The sequence below is a fragment of the Ranitomeya variabilis genome, chromosome 6, assembly GCF_051348905.1.
Source record: "Ranitomeya variabilis isolate aRanVar5 chromosome 6, aRanVar5.hap1, whole genome shotgun sequence".
Taxonomy (NCBI): domain Eukaryota; kingdom Metazoa; phylum Chordata; class Amphibia; order Anura; family Dendrobatidae; genus Ranitomeya; species Ranitomeya variabilis.
In genome coordinates, this window is record NC_135237.1 from 424,325,718 (window position 1) to 424,347,745 (window position 22,028).

General features: G+C 40.5%; 1 protein-coding gene across 3 annotated transcripts in view; it reads right to left on the reverse strand.

Annotated features, from left to right (window-relative positions):
* Positions 1–22,028, reverse strand: part of ABHD3 (abhydrolase domain containing 3, phospholipase) — a 104,933-nt gene that overhangs the window by 3,436 nt on the left and 79,469 nt on the right. For all 3 annotated transcript variants that reach the window (XR_013217012.1, XM_077270338.1, XM_077270339.1), the window contains 4 exons: positions 16,531–16,643; positions 10,286–10,459; positions 7,140–7,188; positions 773–938 (listed from right to left, as the gene is read on the reverse strand). Coding sequence is in view for 2 of the 3 variants with exons in the window: in XM_077270338.1 (XP_077126453.1) it covers positions 773–938; positions 7,140–7,188; positions 10,286–10,459; positions 16,531–16,643 (502 nt within the window). In the remaining variant the exon portion in view is untranslated. The remainder of the gene's footprint in view (positions 1–772; positions 939–7,139; positions 7,189–10,285; positions 10,460–16,530; positions 16,644–22,028) is intronic.

Below are 22,028 nucleotides of genomic sequence, written 5' to 3' on the forward strand. Positions count from 1 at the left end.
ATGGTGTGAGAAGGTAGATGCACATCAGGTCATACACATGCATCTGCCTGTTCACTTTACTCCACTACTGTGCATTTTATATTGTCAGGAAGTATGAAGGTCTGGATGGCAAAAGTACAACACAGTAGATCTAATGTCACGAAGACTGGACCTCTGCTCTATTGTAGGGTTAGCATACATTTTTGTGAAGAACTAGATATAGTTCTAAAATGTGTTCCAATATTTTCAGTCCAGGTCGATAACCTAAATATTCTATTTAGTACCTTTTATGACAAAATGTTCACATTTAAAAGGTCCAACCTTTTGTCACATTCCATTATACTGCCCGTTCATGTCTTTGATGAGGGCTTACATTTGAATTCCTAAAAAAATGGGATTTATATGTGAACCTAACAAAAATGTGAAACTTTGGACTTCATTTTACTTTCTTTGGTCTTGTCTTTAGTTTAGATTTCATTTCTACAATGCAGCTAAGAAAATAAAAGCCAAACTACTAACTACTGAAATGTTTGAACCCATGAAGCACTACATAAAAAAATGAAATGTATCTACAAAACAATATTGTACTGCAGATGTAGTGGTAAACGTCTAAAACATGTTACGCCAGTTTACTAGACGTGCAGCTTCAGGGAGAAAATGTTTTATTCTCTCTGCAGCCGCTTTCTTCCAGTCATTGGGCTGATGCAGTGAGCGGTTACATCACTACATGGAGAACTTCACCTTTTGATAATTTTCCATTAATGTGTGCGACTGTGTATGGATATAAACTCACCGTGCCCGGGGGAGAAGACATCGTCTACAGCATTCAGACATAACACTGGTATCTCAATAGACTTCACCCTGTGACACGGGCTAGCATCTTTATAGTAGTGATCATTTGTTGGATAACCAAACATTACTGAGGTAAATCTTGTGTCAAACTCTCTTATCGACTTAGCCTATGATGTAAAAAAGATCAGAGAAGAGAGAGAAATCGGATATAGCCAAGTCTAAGAAGAATAAATATAAGGTAAAAACGAGGATTTTTCAGCTGATATTGTATCTAACATCCAGTTAGTAAAACACACTAGTTATACCGAGGTATCTTTATAAAATATAAATAAATATAGCATAAAATCATATATTATAAAATCAAGCTACCCGGGGTCAGCAAAATGTGTCAATAATGTAGTATAACAAAGAGCTAAGAAGGATCGTGCTTATAGCATGGTAAAGCCAAGAAACCATTCACAACAGAGAATATACATAATTAAAGTATTTATTTATTACAAGGTATACATCAATTTAAAAAACAAATATTAAAAACATCTTTTCATATACATGTATGTAATATTAGTGCCCATACCTATTTGGCTGCCATCATATGTAATATATATGTATACCCATAAGGACTCCAAATTACTTGTTATAATATAAAATAATAGTGTAAAAAGACAAAATAATAAATTTTGCAAAAATTACTATGTGTAAGAGTTCCTATTATATTAAAGTGCAACAATGTGCATATAAGCAAGGGAACAAGGTAAAGTGCAATCAGTGAAAAAAGTGCAGATGCATTAAGTGCAAAAAGAGCCCATATATATATAAAGTGCTGACAATTGGATCCACATATGAAGTCGTTTCGGACGCACAGCTCCTTCGTCAGGGGGTGTAGGTGTATAGTCAGTATCTGGGTTTTTTTTATACTGCCATAATTATGCATAGCGCCGATGTCCACAACTGCAGTACATACGGCGCATGCGCGGCCTGGGTAACCCGGAAATCAAGAGCGGCCGCGTCACATGACCGGACGCACAGGATGTGTACCTGGCGTTGCCAAGGGCACAAGACCGCAGCAGCCCCGATCTCAGGGTCCCGGCGGCGCATGCGCACAACTAGAGATGCGACATGAGCCTACAAAAAAGGGGGATTCCATTTTATTCCGCACGGTATATACATAACAAAGAAGGGGCAAAATCTTGTAAGTATTTGAAGTAAAAAATCTATATACGTATTCTTCATGATCGTGCGCAATCATACGTGGACACATACCACGTGATCGCATCACTAAGTCTTACATGTTGTTCCGCACGTAGAATTAGATTTTATGCATACCTACATGTATTAATTATGTGTTGAAAGACTATATGTACCAATCAATTCAAATATCATTATACAAGTGACAGCGCTATCATCGGATCACAAGGATCTTATACTTTATGCAATATGAATGGCAATATAACACAAAAATAATATAGACAAGATGGAGACATATATAACTAACAAAGAGATATTGGATAGAAAATATATTATATATATATAATATTAATATATTCAGCCAGTGAATAATCATGTCACGTGACCAAAATATTTGCTGCTATAGTACCAAAAGCTCAGCCATGAGCCATGAATGAAATGAAAAATGAAAAAGATGGGCAATATACGTGCATATCTGTATAATTAAAGTGAGGAGGAACCAAATACTAGAAGGGCACTAATATTACATACATGTATATGAAAAGATGTTTTTAATATTTGTTTTTTAAATTGATGTATACCTTGTAATAAATAAATACTTATGTATATTCTCTGTTGTGAATGGTTTCTTGGCCTTACCATGCTATAAGCACGATCCTTCTTATCTAACATCCAGTAGAGATACTGTTATCAATGTAAACCCAGAAGCTAAATGTAATATTGGGCTGTGCATGGAAATGAATGAATCTAAGGTGCATTTACACTGCACGATTATCGTGACTGCACGATTCTAGAAACTCTTATTTCACGATAGTCTAAACAAGCTGCCAATCACTCAACGAATGAGCAAAACACTTGTTCATCAGGTGAAATGATCTTTTGGTATGCCCAAAACATCATCATTCTAGGCAGCACATCATCCAGTGTAAACAGAAACTGTGCTGCCGAGAACAATGTTACTCTATACGCAGTGAAAGCTCTATAAAATGCTGCTGGTTGGGGGTTGTTTCACGCAGTGCATTGTGTGCTATAAAAGCTCCCTTAGTCTTGGGCTAATCCACCAGAATACCGGTGGACTCATGGAGGCCCAAAGTTCAGAAACTTAGTCTATTTGAAGCTGACATTAGAGACAGTCACTTGCCGCTAAAGTCTGAATATAGTTACTTTCTCTGTCTATATACATTTTGGAAGATAAAATCTATAACTTTGCAGATATTTTATATTGCAAGTGGGGTAAAACAAAAAAGTAAGTCACCATTACCATAGTCTAAAAAAAGTTTTCATGACTACAGCACTTAATAAACTGCAAGAACGGTACTGATGTGTAGCCATACACTGCATTTTACAGGTAAGCTTTTTTTATGATCGTTTATTATTTCCAGAAGAGCTAGTAGTTTTCATTTTATACAATTTTTGGGTTCACTGAATTTTTGATTAACTATTTCTTTTTTGAGGTGGGGGAAAGTATAATAGCAATTTTGTAATTATTTTTATGTTTCTTTTCACAGAGTTCACTGTGTAGGATAAATAATGTATTAATTTCATAGTACACATTATTACTGTTGGTGCAATAAAATTGTGTAGTTTTAAAAATAGTACAATTTTTTTTTGGTGGTGGGGACGGGGAGAAAAAGTATTTTTTCCAGAACAAAATAAAGAAGAAAAAAAATGTCGGACTTGAAAATGCAATAAAATACTTTATTTCTATTCCAGGCCATTAAAACAAACCTGTCAGTGGGATTTTGCTAAGTATACTGCAGAGATTGTCAGGTTAGCAGTGTTAAACAGATTAAAGTGATATCTGTGGTGAAGAAATCCGTCTTGTGGTTCTTGTGTAATCAGTGTTAGACGTTATCAGTTAATGATATGTCTGTGTTCCGGGGCAGAACTGTAGGCAGAGTCTTATCTTCCTGTTCTACGCCCTGAAGCCCAAACAGTCTGTCTCTATAATGAGGAATATGTTTGTGCTTCGGGGCGGCCTGTGGGAAGGTCTTTTCTTGGTTTCTCTGGCCTAGAGCAGGAAGGTAAGACTCTGCCTAGAGTCCCACCCCGGAGCACGGACATATCATTAATAGAGATGGGCGAACCCGAATAGTAAAGTTTGGTGTCTGTACTGAACACCTACTGTTCGGGCACGGACACGGATTCACTAGGAAGTTTGTGTTACTGTTTGGGTTCGGCTGCCCGAACACACTGCTTCTGATTGGCGGTAAAATCATCCCCGCCGTTCAGAGAGCCGCGGTTCCCATGTTGTCAAAAGACAGCATGAGTCCGCAGCTGTGATCGGAGGTATAACGTTCACCTCCGGTCACTCATGTCGGCTGATGGGACTGCCGCTAATAAACAGCGAGAGTATTGGGGAGTATTTATCAGCCGGCTTCTGTGCTGTAAATAAATCATTTAAAAAAACTGGCGTGGGTTCCCCAGTATTTTTGATAACCAGACAGGCAAAACTCACAGCTGGGAGTTGCAACACTCAGCTGTCGGCTTCAGCAAGGCTGGTTATCAAGAATTGAGAGGTACACAAGCCGTATTTTTTAATTATTTAAATAAATAATTTAAAAAAACGGCATAGGTTCCCCCCCCCATTTTTGACAACCACTCTTGCTAAAGCAGACAGCTGGGGGCTGATATTCTCAGGCTGCTAAGGGGCCATGGATATTGCCTAGCCCAGCCTAAAAGTAGCAGCCCTCAGCCGCCCAGAAAAGGCACATCTATTAGATGCGCCAATTATGGCGCTTTGCCCAGCTCTTCCCACTTGTCCTGTAGTGTTGGCAAGTGGGGTTCATATTTGTGGAGATGATATCACCTTTGTATTGTCAGGTGACATCGAGCACATGTATTAGTAATGGAGAGTTGTTTATAAGACACCTATCCATTACTAATCCTATAGTTATATGGTAAATAAAGACACAGCCAGAATAAAGCATTTTCTTAGAAATGAAACAAAACACCTTACCTTCGGTCACTGAGGCACTCTCACGATGCTAGCGGGGATCTCACCCAGGACATCATAGTTCAGCCTTGCTGGGAAAGCAGCCTCAGTGACCGGAGGTAACCTCGCTAATGTCACCACCGGTCACTGAGGCTGCACTCGCAGTAGTTCAGTCACCAGTGATTCTCAGCCTGGACGGACGCATCTTGGCATCATAAAGGTTGAAAACCGTTTATCTCCCAGACTTGGATTACAGCATGGGATAGAACGATGGAGAGGTGAGGGATATTATTGTTTTTTATTTTTGTTTTATTACAGGCGACTAGGGATTCAGTGGAATTAGGTGTTAAGTGAGTATAACTGTTTTTGTTATTTTTAAATAAAAAATTAAAAGTGTTTTGTTTTATTTCTAATAAAGGACTCTATTCTTGCTATGTCTTTATTTACCATATAACTATAGGATTAGTAATGAATAGGTGTCTTATTGATGTCCACGGAAAATACAAAGTCAACATCAACCCCACAAATATGAACTTCACTTGCTACTGCTACAGAGCAAGTGGGAAGAGCCGGGCAAAGTGCCAAAAGTGGCACATCTAATAGATGTACCTTTTCTGGGCAGCTGAGGGCTGCTTTTTAGGCTGGGGGGGGCATATTCATGGCCCCTTACCAGCCTAATTATACCAGCCCCAAGCTGTCTGCTTTAGGAAGGCTGGCTGTCAAAAATGGGGGAAACCCCATGCCATTTTTTAAATTAAATTAAAAAATATGGCGTGGGGACCCCTCTATTCTTGATAACCAGTCTCGCTGAAGCAGCCCTCAGCTGTGAGTTTTGCCTGTCTGGTTATCAAAAATACTAGGGAACCCACGCCAGTTTTTGTTTTAATTATTTATTTATAGCGCAGGAGCCAGCTGATGAATACCCCCATCAGCCGCTCCTGCTCTCGCTGTTATTAGCGGCAGCAGATGTCGGCTGTTGGGAGAGGTAGTCCCATCAGCTGACACCAGTGACCGGAGGTGAAAGTTATATCTCCGATCACAGCTGCGGATTCATGCTGTCTTTTGATAGTGTGGGAACCAGGCTCTCTGACCGGAGGGGATGATTTCACCGCCGATCAGAAGCGGTATTTGCCGCAGTGTCATGCACATGACAGCGTGGCAAACACTGGATGTTCGGACCCCCCATTCCAGTGAATGAGGTCCGGTTTGGGTACTGTTCTGGTACCTGAACTCAAACGTTATTTAACTATTTGGCCGAACCCGAACATCCAGGTGTCCGCCCATCTCTAATCATTAACTGAAAACTTCTAACACTGATTACACAAGAAGCACAAGTCGGATTTCTTCACCCCAGGTATCATTTTAATCAGTATAACAGTGGCAACCTGACAATGACTGTAGCTCACTTTGCAAAATCCTGATGACAGGTTTTCTTTAAGTCATGTTCATATGTTATGGATTTTGTCAGTGTTTAGGTGCAGATTTTAAAAATGGATGATACCCCCCTAAATTGTCATGCTTATTTTTAGCTTAACATGTCATACATTTCCAGTGGATGTGTATGCTATGTACACCCATCAATATCTTTCTTGTACACTGAAATTGATATCCTATAACACGTCTTTGTATGGTCACATAGATAGTACAATGAAAATAGGGAATAAACCTATTTCCTTTATTTTTTGTGCTACAAGTTGTGAAATTCTATCTCATTTTTTAGAAATAAAAATCTATCCCTTATATAGCTGAATGATGACTTACATATAAAAATGTGTTAAAAGTGACATGGATCATAATGAAATGATTTTTTCTCTCTTCATATGAAAAAAGTGGATTATGCTTCCTCATACTTCCGACATTCACGGTTCGAGTATGGGCCGCCATGTACACGCCGACCACAAGTCCCGTGACCTAAACTCAACAGCTTCATAATGTATGCATATGACGATGTCGAGTTGGGGTTAGGAAACCAGTGGCCGGTCCAGACATTGTGACTTGTGTGTGGGCTGTAAATGTGGGAGCTGCCTGTGCAACCGGCCTAAGATTTTGTTTACATGAATCGATTTTCCGGTGCTGGTGTTTCGTACGGTGGGTAGACACCTGTAATAGAGCTCTAATATAGTGAATCTTTGAGCAGTTGATATGGTTGTTACTTGCTTGTCTGCTCAGACCCGATCAAGTCACAACTATTATATATGAGATCGGATTGTATAACAGTACCGAGTTCACATATAACAAACATACCTACCTTCATGACATAATCAATGTCAAATTGTTTTTCCAGTACACTGCGGTGCCTATAAAATAACAAATAAATGGATTTCAATAAAACAATATCTATTAAACTACCTAGCGAATTATTAAAATAATATTTTTGGGGGTTTATTGCAAAGTTATAACATTTTGGAATATACTTCATTACCTTATTTTGCCACCCAAACCCTATAATGCAATGATGTTTTATCACAGATTCATTCCCCTTTGGAAGATTCTTTCAACTGATGTTCAGCAAAAATCCCATACTATATTCAGAGTACAGGAATTCCCCTGTCTGAGTGCATGGTTGGGGGGCAGACAGGCTTAGACAGGGAAAGTCCTGTACACAGACTGAAGATGGTGTATGGATTATTGCTGCAAATAGATTAAATCAGCTTTTAAAGCGACCTGTCATGTGAAAAAACACTATTATCCCAGATATGGGGTTAATCTGAAGGTTGATAGCATTTTTAAGATGTGTGGCATGGTTACTAGGAGGAAATTAAATTTAATGCTTCCAGCAGCCTCGAGCTTTCAGTCATAGAGGTGCAACACTGTTTCAGTCACCACTCAGTAAATAGTGAGCGGTGGCTGTAACTACACTCCAGCACTGACTGACAGCAGGCCCTGTACTGATGCACTGCAGAGCTGGCTGTCAGTCAGTGCTGGCGTGTGGTTATAGCTGTCGCTCACTATTTACTGAGTGGTGACTGAAGCCGTGTTGGCCGCATCTATATGACTGAAAGCTGGAGGCTACTGGGAGGGAGAATTAAAGGTAATACGGCGGCCACACTGCTTCAGAATGCTAATAACCTGCAGATTAACCCAATATCTGCAGGTTAATGGAGTTTTTTCACAAGACAGGCCAATTTTAAAGAAGCATTAACTGGGTATTGAAGCAGAACGGTAGCATATTGCTTGGGAGAGAAGGAGGAACAATTAAATAATGTAATAAAGTATATTACAAAAAATCATACTGTTCCAAAGACATACTGATAGGGAATTTAGATTGTGAGCCCCATTGGGGACAGCGATGATAATGTGTGCAAACTGTAAAGCGCTGCGGAATATGTTAGCGCTATATAAAAATAAAGATTATTACTATTATACTGTTGAATTGCCTGGAGAATAATTAAAAACAGAGAAAAAAGTATATAAAAAAGTTTAGTTACTCCTTTAGGTGATTAATAAACAGGGATTAACATATGCCTCATGTGTTGTGCAATCTGCACTGTACAGACCATCCACAATGTTAGCAATATTAGCTCTGTACATGTATTACAGTTTTATTCACATGTTAACATCTGTCAGCCATCAGCAGATGTGTATCTTTACTATGTACAGTATTCCACCATGTGTTAAGTTATAAAGATTTATATTCTTATTGTACCCATAAGAGTCAAAAACATAACATGGAAGTTAATTATCAACATGCACTTAACATTCATTACAGGGATAGGAGAAATGATGTGATATGACATAATATATAAGCATCATAAGGGGGTTGTCCAGCAGAGAAACAGTTTGGTGCAAAGAGGTTGAGGGAAAAAAAAAAGAAACCATACTCAAACGCACCTGGGCTACACTACCCCCATTACAGCATCAGGGGTCCTCTGCAGTAAGTTACTGGTCAGGCATACTGGCATTATCTGTGTCAAGAAGGGATTATGAAATAGAGACTAGCACTGGAATCGCAATCGGTGAGGGTAAGTATCACTTCTTTTATATTTTTTATTCTAAGCTCTTTAAAAAACACATTTCCTCGTTCAGTGCTCCTCTTCATCTACTTGTTTCCATCTATATTCGCTCTCCTATTTCTTAAAATGGAATCTGTCACCAGGTTTTTGCAACCCCAGTATGATGTAGGGGCAAAGTCCCTGATACCAGTGATGTATCAACCAGGCTGCTTGCTGCAGTTTTGGTACAATCCCTGTTTCATCTAGCGTAGATCTACCATCTCTCTGAATGCTGATCTCCGTATAACCCGCCCACACCACTGATTGGCAGCTTTCTGTGTACACTGTGCATAGGCAGAAACAATCAGTGGTGAAGGCTGGGTATAAAGAGCTCATGAATATGGAAGACTACATGGTAGCAAGCTTACTAGTCCTGTAGTGATGATCTCCTGCTGATTTTATCAAAACTACAGCAAACAGCCCAGTAAGTGACACTTTGCTGGAATCGGGGTCTCTGTCTTAATATTATTCTGCTCTTTGATTAGGTGGCAAAATCCTGGTGACAGATTCTCTTCAATTATAAGCTCTGGCTTTCCGGGAGTGCAGAGATAAATCTAATACAAGTAGATGGAAAGATGCACTTAACTGCCCAGCCATGCCAAGGGTGCACTGAGGACCGCATTAGAATATTTGTGTGTTTCCCAGAAACTGTTCTTTACTCAAAACGATTTGGAGTCAAAAGGCAGGATTTTTATTAGGGCAATGAAACCTACAAGGTGTTGTGCTTGGTTTGAACAGTCATTTTGTGCAATGCAAGATACAACCTAAGTGAGTAATGATGTTGGACCACCCCTTTACAGTTCATGTTCACCCCATACATACTATTTAAAGCAAGGACAGCACAAACTGTAAGGACAGACACAGACTGTATATGGGCCCCCAATATCCCACCATAAAGCACCTAATTATTTCTCACTAATAATCCACCAGAAATTGAGAGCTATGACGCTTAATACTTTAAGCCCTTATGTGCAATTCACATAACAAGTTTTCTAGCTTAAATAAATACATTTAGGAGATGTATTATTGGCGCACCCTACACACTGAGTGACGCACACCATTGGACAGTCTGCCATAATGGAAAAACAACGGCAGGTGTTGTGTTTTATACCAATTTTGCGACAACCTAAATCCATGCAGATTACACTACAGGAGAAAGACACTTCCCATCATCCAAATACCAAGTGAAGAGTCTATAGACATTAATGATAGTGAAACCTAAGAGTTGTGATTTCAGTCCTGGACCATAACATCGGCTGAAACAGATAAGTAATAGGACAAATGCAATGTATTTATTGGGTTACGCAGTGTACACTACATATATCTGCAAGCAATAAAATGGTGTTAGGAAGTGAACAAAGGAAAGTGAACATCAATTCTAATCAAAGTAATGGAGGCTGACCTCATAATTGATGCTTGAAGGCAAGTGGTTAAGTAGTAATTAAAGAGTATCCAGTTGAGAGTTTTCTCTAGGACCGTTGCAGATTCGAATACTTCCCAACCAGCAGAGAACACGGCCGCTCCCCGCAGCGGGGTCTGACGCCCAGTTTTTCCCAAGTAGTTCAGCAGCAACATTCTAGAAATAAATTCAAAAGTGGCCGATTATTTACAGAATAAAGAGAGTCGAGAGACAATAAAAAAAAGATATAGAAATATTAGGTTTAGTCATTGTCATTATCCATCAACAGCAATTACATAGTTTGAGAAAGAATGTGAGGAACACGTTCCCAAAAACCTGAAGATCATCATCTTTACTCACTGTCTCTCCAGAGCTTCCTCTTAGCTGCTCCCTGCCGGTCTTTGCTGATATGGCTGTAGGGTGAAGTCACGTCGATAGCTTGTGACTGTCCAGCTAAGGCCTGTGCCGAAATAGATGGTGCTAGACTGCTAAGCCAAGTGACCGGCAGAATTCACGTGCAGTTGACATGATGTCACGCCGTGTTGGCAAAGACCGGCACGGAGCAATGGAGGGCCACCACTGGAGCGGTAATAGACATGTAATTATTTTTGTGTTGATTCTCATTTCTTTACATCCATGCACATTGTGGCCACTGTTGGGCAGATACCTCATGAGTGATACCTTCTATTTTGATCAATCTAATTGTAGAAGTAATTGCAATTTCTTATCCACAGCAAAGAATCATATTGATCTGGGATGAATAGTCATCATCAGCCAAGCACCAAGAGGTAAAGAATTGGACAAAAAATTAATAGATAGATGAGCTTATGTGTCTGCAGTCTGTTCCTAATGATACAACAAGGGTTGGTACCTCCACTGCGGAGGGGGCTGTGGTGGGAGTATGGATACAAAGACACTGGCTCCAGCCCAAACCTCTCTGAGAACCCTAGCAACATGATGATTGCTGCTAAATCACATTTTTAATTCTAAGGAAATAAAAATATATTTTAATCCAATTACTTCAAAAATAGAGATTTTCTTGTGTATTGTAATTCCTCATTCTGCTACAAAGGCCGAGCTCCTGTCCGCACCTGTCAATTACATGATATAATTGTCAGATAACAGAGAACAAGTAGCCTGTATATTCCTGACATGGATAAGCTTCTGTTTACACCTCTATTTTACAATTTCATTTCTCCGGTACCAATCTGGAAACAGATAAACCAACTTAATGTGGGGAATGGGCTTGAAAATAAAAAAAACTAAGATTACTCACCCTTTCATTCATCGGTCACATCAGCCCGCCGCTCTGGGTGATCGTTGTTCACTTCCCAACTGATCATGAGTGGTATACCAACAAGACAACTGCAACCAAGCAGTTTACAAAAAAAGTGCACACTACTTCAAATATCAAAAATACTGGTTTTGAAATGCCCGAGCTAAGTACTTAAAGGGAACCTGTCACCCCGTTTTTTGAAGATGAGCTAAAAATAGCGTTAAATAGGGGCAGAGCTGGGCGTTACATTAGTGTCTTTGTGTGCCTTTATTACCCACCTATGCTGCTGAAATACCTTTGTAAAGTCGCCGTTTTCTGCTGTCACTCACGCTGGTCTGGTCCTATGGGCGTGGCGACAGCGCTGTTTCTCCCCCAGATCAGGCTCATCATTACGTTGGTGGCGTAGTGGTGTGCGCATGTCCAACAGAGAATGTCCACTGCCCAGGAGATGAAAAAGAGCGCGATCTGCGCTATTCAGCCGTTTACCGGTGGGCGCGGCCATCTTTCCTGTGGCCGCGCGTGCGCAGATGTACTGCTCTGCTGCCCGGGGCTTCAGGAAAATGGCCGCGGGATTCCGCGCGTGCGCAGATGGAGATCGCGGCAGCCATTTTCCTGAAGCCCCAGGCAGCAGAGCGCTCCATCTGCGCACGGGCGGCCACAGAAAGATGGCCGCGCCCTCCGGTAAACGGCTGAATAGCGCAGATCGCGCTCTTTTTCATCTCCTGGGCAGTGGATATTATCTGTTGGACATGCGCACACCACTACGCCACCAACGGAATGATGAGCCTGATCTGGGGGAGAAACAGCGCTGTCGCCACGCCCATAGGACCAGAACAGCGTGAGTGACAGCAGAAAACGGCGACTTTACAAAGGTATTTCAGCAGCATAGGTGGGTAATAAAGGCACACAAAAGACACTAATGTAACGCCCAGCTCTGCCCCTATTTAACGCTATTTTTAGCTCATCTTCAAAAAACGGGGTGACAGGTTCCCTTTAAAGAACAGGAGGAGATGGCACCATGATAAGGTGCCCGATTATGATTTTACGATGCAGTTTTTGAGCCCAGGCGGTAACTGCAGGGGAAGCAAATGAAAAGCCAGGGCTTCATGTGTACTCGCTACAGGTCCCAAACTGCATTGCTAATCCTCATTGTGTACATGTATCCTATTATGATGCCAAAATATGCACAAACTGCTAAGTAGACAGACCCCCTTAGGGCATATGCACATGGTATCTTTGTGACAGGGTCACTGGTGCCGTACATGAGGAGAGATGTGTGTCACAAAGGTTGCATTCCTGCGTGATGTGAAAGCCATAAGTGTTTTCTCCAGCATGACATGTGCTGAGAACAATCCAGTCGCTATATGGGCATGGTTTTTATGGTGGGTAGGTCAGAGATGACGGGACGCCTACCCACCATATCTCCACCTCCACGGTGTGGCTGGAGGGAGTTAATTGTCCAGCTAGTTTTTTTTTTCTCTGTCAGTGTGTGGAGGAAAGGAAGCCTCCTGACTGCTGGCTCCTGCAAGAGCTGCCATAGGTGTTGTCCCAGAGGAACTGGGCAGGACTGTGTATGAACTGTTTATTTTCATCTGAGCTGGACAGGCTGTTTTTCTGTTACCAGTTTGGGTTTTTTGGTTTATGATGCAATAAACCACCCAGAGACTTTAACTACACGTGTGCCTGTGTCTACCTGGAGGAGCAGCTAAGTGAGCCGACCATCCACATCTTATAGCTGCCAGAATACCCACACATTGTTTGAAGCAGAAGAAGCTTCAGGAAAATGATGGCGGTCTTTTAACTGAAGTGTCTTTGTTGCCTTTTTTGTCATAGTTGCGGCAACGTTGCCTCCGGCGTCTTTTACTTTATATATACAGTCATATGAAAAAGTTTGGGCACCCCTATTAATCTTAAGCTTAATGTTTTATAAAAATTGTTTTTTTTTGCAACAGCTATTTCGTTTTCATTTATCTAATAACTGTTGGACACAGTAATGTTTCTGCCTTGAAATGAGGTTTATTGTACTAACAGAAAATGTGCAATCTGCATTCAAACAAAATTTGACAGGTGCATAAGTATGGGCACCCTTATCATTTTCTTGTTTTAAATACTCCTACCTACTTTTTACTGACTTACTAAAGCACTTTTTTTGGTTTTGTAACCTCATTGAGCTTTGAACTTCATAGCTAGGTGTATGCAATCATGAGAAAAGCTACTTAAAGTGGCCACTTGCAAGTTGTTCTCCTGTTTGAATCTCCTCTGAAGAGTGGCGTCATGGGCTCCTCAAAACAACTGTCAAATGATCTGAAAACAAAGATTATTCAACATAGTTGTTCAGGGGAAGGATACAAAAATCTGACTCAGAGGTTTAACCTGTCAATTTCCACTGTGAGGAACATAGTAAGGAAATGGAAGAACACAGGTACAGTTCTTGTTAAGGCCAGAAGTGGCAGGCCTAGAAAAACATCAGAAAGGCAGAGAAGAAGAATGGTGAGATCAGTCAAGGACAATCCTCAGGCCACCTCCAGAGATCTGCAGCATCAACTTGCTGCAGATGGTGTCACTGTGCATCGGTCAACTATACAACGCACTTTGCACAAGGAGAAGCTGTATGGGAGAGTGATGCAAAAGAAGCCGTTTCTGCAAGCACGCCACAAACAGAGTTATGCAAAAGCACATTTGGAGAAGCCAATTTCTTTTTGGAAGAAGGTCCTGTGGACTGATGAAACCAAGATTGAGTTGTTTGGTAATACAAAATATTATAAGATATGCATGGCGGCAAAAAAAACACAGCGCGTTGTATAGTTGACCGATGCACAGTGACACCATCTGCAGCAAGTTGATGCTGCAGCTCTCTGGAGATGGTCTGAGGATTGTCCTTGAATGATCTCACCATTCTTCTTCTCTGCCTTTCTGATGTTTTTCTTGGCCTGCCACTTATGGCCTTAACAAGAACTGTACCTGTGTTCTTTCATTTCCTTACTATGTTTCTCACAGTGGAAATTGACAGGCTAAATCTCTGAGACAGCTTTTTGTATCCTTCCCCTGAACAACTATGTTGAATAATCTTTGTTTTCAGATCATTTGACAGTTGTTTTGAGGAGCCCATGATGCCACTCTTCAGAGGAGATTCAAACAGGAGAACAACTTCCAAGTGGCCACTTTAAGTAGCTTTTCTCATGATTGCATACACCTAGCTATGAAGTTCAAAGCTCAATGAGGTTACAAAACCAAAAAATGTGCTTTAGTAAGTCAGTAAAAAGTAGGTAGGAGTATTTAAAACAAGAAAATGATAAGGGTGCCCATACTTATGCACCTGTCAAATTTTGTTTGAATGCAGATTGCACATTTTCTGTTAGTACAATAAACCTCATTTCAAGGCAGAAACATTACTGTGTCCAACAGTTATTAGATATATGAAACTGAAATAGCTGTTGCAAAAAAAACAATTTTTATAAAACATTAAGCTTAAGATTAATAGGGGTGCCCAAACTTTTTCATATGACTGTATATAGAACATATGCACAGCAAATTGTTTTGACATTGCGGTGCATATGTTCATTCTTTTTTCCACTTACTGTGCACTTTCTCAGATGTTTTCCAGGAGGAATCTACCTAAAAAAGAAGCTGTGCACATACCCTTATTCTACGTTCCCACGATCAGTGTTTGCTATGTTTTTGACACTGCATAATTTCTGCAACTTAGTTTATTTGTGTTTTTTCATTGCGTTTTTGTGCGTTTTTCAACGTGTTTTTGATGCTGTGTTTTTTTTATTTTGTCTGTTTGGTGCGTCATGCTTCAAATAAAGATGCTTTTTTTTAAACTTCCTGGTAGTGACATTCTTAGGTGCGGATGCGCCTTTTATGTGTATACGCTACGTAAACACACTAAAAACACATGTGCATTTTTTACCTGCTGATTTTTCACATCTAAAGCAAGTCTATTGGGAAATACCAGACAGAAAACTCAGCGTACCCGCAAGAGAAATTGACATGCAGCGGATTGTAAAAATGCACCGCAGGTCAGTTTGAACAGCATAAAAAAGAAGTACAGTGGGTATGAGAGCTGGTACTGCAAGACTCTGCGTTTCTGCAGCAGCAAGTATACGCAGTGTTAAAAACGCAATAAAAGCTCATTGTGGACACGTAGCCTTGTGGTTTTTCCATCAAAATATCGGTACATGCTGAGCAAGTATGCATTCAAGGTATTACAATGTACCACCTGGCAGAGCGTAGACTCTCACAGTCAAACACAGATTGACTAAGAATAGATGTGACTAGCTTTATGCCGGGTTTTATTTCTTTTCTGAAGTATAGAAAAACATGGTAGCAGCCCCTTTCTATATTTCTATATATTTCCAGATTAGCTTTTGCAGTTTGATAGCAATATCATAAAGTGATATTAATTAACTAAATTCATAAACTGCTTTTTAAATCAATTATCTTTTTTTTCCATTTTTGGAAGTATTTTATATTTTAAACTTTTGCAATAATTTATGTTATTAATTCTTCCATTCCATGTTTCACCCTCTGCATGAGATGACCTTCTCAAAGCTTTGCCCAGAAAAGACTGTAATATCTGTGCCATGCTGCCCAGAATAATCAGTGGGGGTGGGGGGATTTAAAGCGGTTTTTGCTCCAAAATCAGCTTTATAGGACAAGAAGAATCCTGTCCCATTGCTGATGCTATCGGAGGATAGCTCACTGCATAGACAACTGCTTGTCCATAGATGTGGGCTGACATTTAATGTGCTGTAGACCCCAAAACAGTAGGATAATTTTAATTAAAGTACATGCTCTATAGTTAGAACTGTTCTCATTGTTTCCCTAATAAGAATACAAAGGTGACAGAGAGCAATAAGTAATACTTTTTCTCTGTAGAACTGGTGATCGTATCCATACATGGTGACAAATATATGAGATTGCATATCTGACAGCAAACAGATTTAGAAGAAATTGTAATGAATCTTACCCGCCCATGGAAACCCCAGCCGCCATAAGTGGAGCTTCTGGGTATACAGCATGCACATGCTGGATGACTGTCTCTAAATCTTCTGTGTTAGCAGCACAATATGTCCTTGGTGTCTAAGAAGAACAGTTAGAAGACACTTCAATAAGTCCCTCTGTGATAAAAGTTGTCATAAAGGTCATACTGCCAACATTAATGAAATTTTAAGCCGTAAGAGAAAATACATATACAACATTTCCATTGCACAGTTTACAATAGATGCATATGTTACATGGTCAAAAGTAAAAAATGAGTTTGTAATACGCAGAGCACCAGAAGTCACGTAGATGACCCTACCTTCAAGAATCACTCCCCGTAAAATTTTTATGTGTGAAAGAATATGTGTGGAGACGGTGTATTAATATACTCACAGATCACCGTCTCCAGTTTCCAGCGTTGCTCCAGTCCTCTTCTGAGTCACGTGACGGAAGGTCCAACGTTTTGTCTCACACTGGGTTTTAAGCATGAGCCAGAAGTGGCTTTTACAATGTAAGTACATGGAGCGTCAGAACAAGCCTCCATACACTTACATTGTAAAAGCTACTTCTCATTCACACATAAACCCCAGTGTGAGATGGTAAGTCGGCAGGGTAGTCACATGATAAGGAAGAGGAGCGAAGCAGCGCTGGAAACCGGGGTAGATGGCGATCAGTGAGTATATTAATACACTTACACTACATATACACTACCATTCAAAAGTTTAGGGTCACCCAGAGAATTTTGTGTTTTCCATGAAAACTCATACTTTTATTAATCAAATGAGTTGGAAAAAGAATTGAAAATCTAGTCCAGATATTGACAAGGTTCGAAAAAAAGATTTTTATTTGAAATAATAATTTTCTCCTTCAAACTTTGCTTTCGCCAAAGAATGCTCCTTTTGCAGCAATTACAGCATTGCAGACCTTTGGCATTCTAGCAGTTAATTTGCTGAGGTAATCTGGAGATATTTCACCCCATGGTTCCAGAAGTACCTCCCACAAGTTGGTTTGGCTTGAAGGGCACTTTTTGCGTACCATACGGTCAAGCTGCTCCCACAACAGCTCAATGGGGTTGAGATCTGGTGACTGCGCTGGCCAGGCCATTACAGATAGAATACCAGCTGCCTGCTTCTTCCCTAAATAGTTCTTGCATAATTTGGAGGTGTGCTTTGGGTCATTGTCCTGTTGTAGGATGAAATTGGCTCCAATCAGGCGCTGTCCACAGGGTATGGCATGGCATTGCAAAATGGAGTGATAGCCTTCCTTATTCAATATCCCTTTTACCTTGTACAAATCTCCCACTTTACCAGCACCAAAGCAACCCCAGAACATCACATTACCTCCACCATGCTTGATAGATGGCGTCAGACACTCTTCCAGCATCTTTTCAGTTGTTCTGCGTCTCACAAATGTTCTTCTGTGTGATCCAAACACCTCAAACTTGGATTTGTCTGCCCATAACACTTTTTTCCAATCTTCCTCTGTCCTATATCTGTGTTCTTTTGCCCATATTAATCTTTTCTTTTTATTAGCCAGTCACAGATATGGATTTTTCTTTGCCACTCTGCCCTGAAGACCAGCATCCCAGAGTCACCTCTTCACTGTAGACGTTAACACTGGCGTTTTGCGAGTACTATTTAATGAAGCTGCTAGTTGAGGACCTGTGAGGCGTCGATTTCTCAATCTACAGACTCTAATGTACTTGTCTTGCTGCTCAGTTGTGCAGCGGGACCTCCCACTTCTCTTTCTACTCTGGTTAGAGCCTGTTTGTGCTCTCCTCTGAAGGGAGTAGTACACACCGTTGTAGGAAATCTTCAGTTTCTTGTCAATTTCTCGCATGGAATAGCCTTCCTTTACTTAGAACAAGATTAGACTGTCGAGTTTCACATGAAAGTTCTTCTTTTCTGGCCATTTTGAGAGTTTAATGGAACCAACAAATGTAATGCTCCAGATTCTCAACTAGCTCAAAGGAAGGTCAGGTTTATAGGTTCTCTAATCAGCCAAACTGTTTTCAGCTGTGCTAACATACATGCACAAGGGTTTTCAAGGGTATTCTAACCATCCATTAGCCTTCTTACACAGCTAGCAAACACAAAGTACCATAAGAACACTGGAGTGATGGTTGTTGGAAATGGGCCTCTATACACCTATGAAGATATTGCATTACAAACCAAACGTTTGCAGCTAGAATAGTAATTTACCACATTAACAATGTATAGCGTGTACTTCTGAATCATTTAATGTTAGCTTCATTGGAAAAAAACTGCTTTTCTTTAAAAAATAAGGAAATTTCCAAATTACCCTAAACTTTTGAACAGTAGTGTACATTCACACAGGTTTAGGCCATACAAATGTTAGTGGAAATGATTCTTTAAGCACCCCAGTAGGTAACCAACTATCCTTCACATTCTTGCTCCGCACCAGAGACCAGTGAGACTTCCAAATGCGACATCATTTATGTGATGGAAAGAACAATCAGCCATTTCAGATGTATGGGTACCACAACTTCAGCTTTCATACAACTTCATAATGTAAATAGGGTCGGTGCTGGTTACATGTTCCAATCGTATTTTCACTTTTGCATTCAAGCAATGAGCCTCCCCTGTATTAATTCTCTTGTCTATGTTTTTTTTTTTATTATTTCCTCCGGGGACTTCTGTTGGAGTAGAGAATCAAGAAAATCACTTGTGCAGTTATATACATGAATTGGATTTAGCTGCAGTACCAGTCACAGGAAAAGTGTGTTGTTGTATCAAGATACAAGCAGCCATGTTTTGTAATTTCATTTGAGAGAACCTGTCATTAGGATTTCATACCTCAAAGTAACAGCCTGTATGTACATGTGTTTTCGTGCTGAGTATATCCATACCTTGATTGTAGAAATCAGTTTTGCCGTTTCCGAGAAATACAGTGTTGAAGTCATATGCATATGTGTGGTGGGACATTGCTCTTGCAGCTTTACTGCCATCTTTCCTTATTCCCGCATATCGCCTGTGTCTGACTGACAGGTCACTCTTGTTTCAGTGACCGGCCAGCCCCGACCTGTCACTCCAATAAAGGACGCAGGCGGTGAGAGGAGATTAGAGAAGGAGGGTAGGAGAGCTGTAAGTGCAATGTCCCACGCCGAGGCACTTGCAGCTAATTTGGATATTGTAACGTCTGACCGAGGCTAAAGATTCAAAAGGCTATCTTAGACAGACTTTGCACAAGCAACTCCGTCTGGCAGACTCCAGAGAAATCCCAATACCCTTTAACCCCTGTACAGGGATCTGGTTTTACAATGGGACCCAAAGGAATGCTCCCAAGGAAGGGCTGACGTCGAGTGGTAGGATGGTCACCAAGCAGGGTCAGAGCTGAGAGATCCGTAAGAATAGTTAGAAACAAGCCGGGGTCAATGCAGGAATACACTAACTAAACAAAACAATAGCAAAAGAAGAACACCTACCAGGGAAACACAAAACTATATGTGGCAGCTTCCAGCAGCAACCTGGAAGGCATAGTAAGGTGTGGTGTTCTCCAATTGGATTGAGCAGGGAGCTGATAACTTCAGCTGGATAGCACACACACCCATACTGCCAAAGTTGGATGGCACTACAGGTCCCAGCCACTCTAACCTTAGTGGCTGGACAGGGCACGCCTTGCAGAGCTTGTGGTTCTGATGTCTCTATCACTAGCACCACCCACAGAGAGATTACAGCGCTGCCTTGGGACAGAAGCAGACGTCGCAGGAGCAGGTTCTGGCGGAGATGGGACAGATATGATTTCAACCCTAGATTTCTCAGAAACATTTCGACAATCAATAAATTTATAAAGCATGAAAGTCCCTGTACATACATGCCAATAGTTTCAGGTATAAAATCCTCATGACCGGTTCTCTTTAAATGGATTTTCTGGTTTAAAACTACAAGTCTGCAGTTTCTCTACGTGATTGCAGACTTGTGACAACTAGCGTCCCGAAACTGCATGCTGTGAGGATTTTCTGGTGTCAGCATGTATGCAAAATGCATATTCCCAGACACAATCAGACAACACTGTTTTCAGCCTAACTTAGTACACTTGTATTTAGTAAGGTTGTGCCCATCTAGTCAGAATGTGTCCAGTGGTATGCATATTGCATGACCGCTATTCCCACCGCTAACACAGGAAAATACTCACAGTGCACAATGCACGCAATGTGAGGATTCACAAGTCCACAGTCACATATAGTGACTGCAGACTTGTGGTTTTAGACCAGACAACCCTTCCTTTAAGGTAACCACAAAAATAATTTCTAAATGTGGCTTTACTAAATGTCATGTGTGACAGCTATAAGAACGACACATTATTACCCAATGTGAACTGTTTTGTTTTTAAAGAAATATACTGACAATAACAGGTTAAACATAGCCTAGTTTTCCTGTCTAGGTGTTGTAATATTAATTACACTGAGGATGCTGGACACCAGTCTTGCCGCATGCAGATCTCCAGAGACCTCCTTGTACTGTCAGGAAGCATTCCATCAGAAAAAAAAGAAGCGTTCTCCAAACAGAATCTGTACAAGTCATGAAATATTTCCTTGTGATCCAACATATATTTCACCTCTATATATTTTATCACTGTAATTCACAGCTCCAGTAACTTCAGAGAGAACATCTAAATTTAATAGGGATTAACACCTTGGGTAACAGAACCTTAAACACAGAGCAGGCGCTTAACATACCAAGATATTTAAAGCTGATTACCATATCTGCCCACACTGTGCGCATATTCAGTGAATGGACTTGAGCTGTAATAAGGCTTTCATACAGCTTGTCACAAGTGCGCATTGTGGCCCTTTCTAAAGCAATGCGGACAATTTCTTTTATAAGTAGAACAAAGCTTTAGAAGGTCTATGTTGCTTTGTCAGGGAAAACTTGACGGTTAAATTTATGGACTAGATGACTCAGATCTCCTGATCTGTAAACTACAAGTGCTTCTCACTAAATTAGAATATCATCAAAAAGTTAATTTATTTTAGTTCTTCAACACAAAAAGTGAAACTCATATTATATAGTCATTACAGAGTGCTCTATTTCAAGTGTTTATTTATGTTAATGTTGATGATTATGGCTTACAGCCAATGAAAACCCAAAAGTCATTATCTCAGTAAATTAGAATACTTTATAACACTCGCTTGAAAAATTATTTTAAAATCCGAAATGTTGGCCTACTGAAATGTATGTTCTGTAAATGCACTCAGTACTTGATCGGGGCTCCTTTTGCATCAATTACTGCATCAATACGGCGTGGCATGGAGGCGATCAGCCTGTGGCACTGCTGAGGTGTTATGGAAGCCCAGGTTGCTTTGATAGCAGCCTTCAGCTCATCTGCATTGTTTGGTCTCGTGTCTCTCATCTTCCTCTTGACAATAACCCATAGATTCTCTATGGGGTTAAAGTCAGGCGAGTTTGTTGGCCAATCAAGCACAGTGATACTGTTGTTTATAAATCAGGTATTGGTACTTTT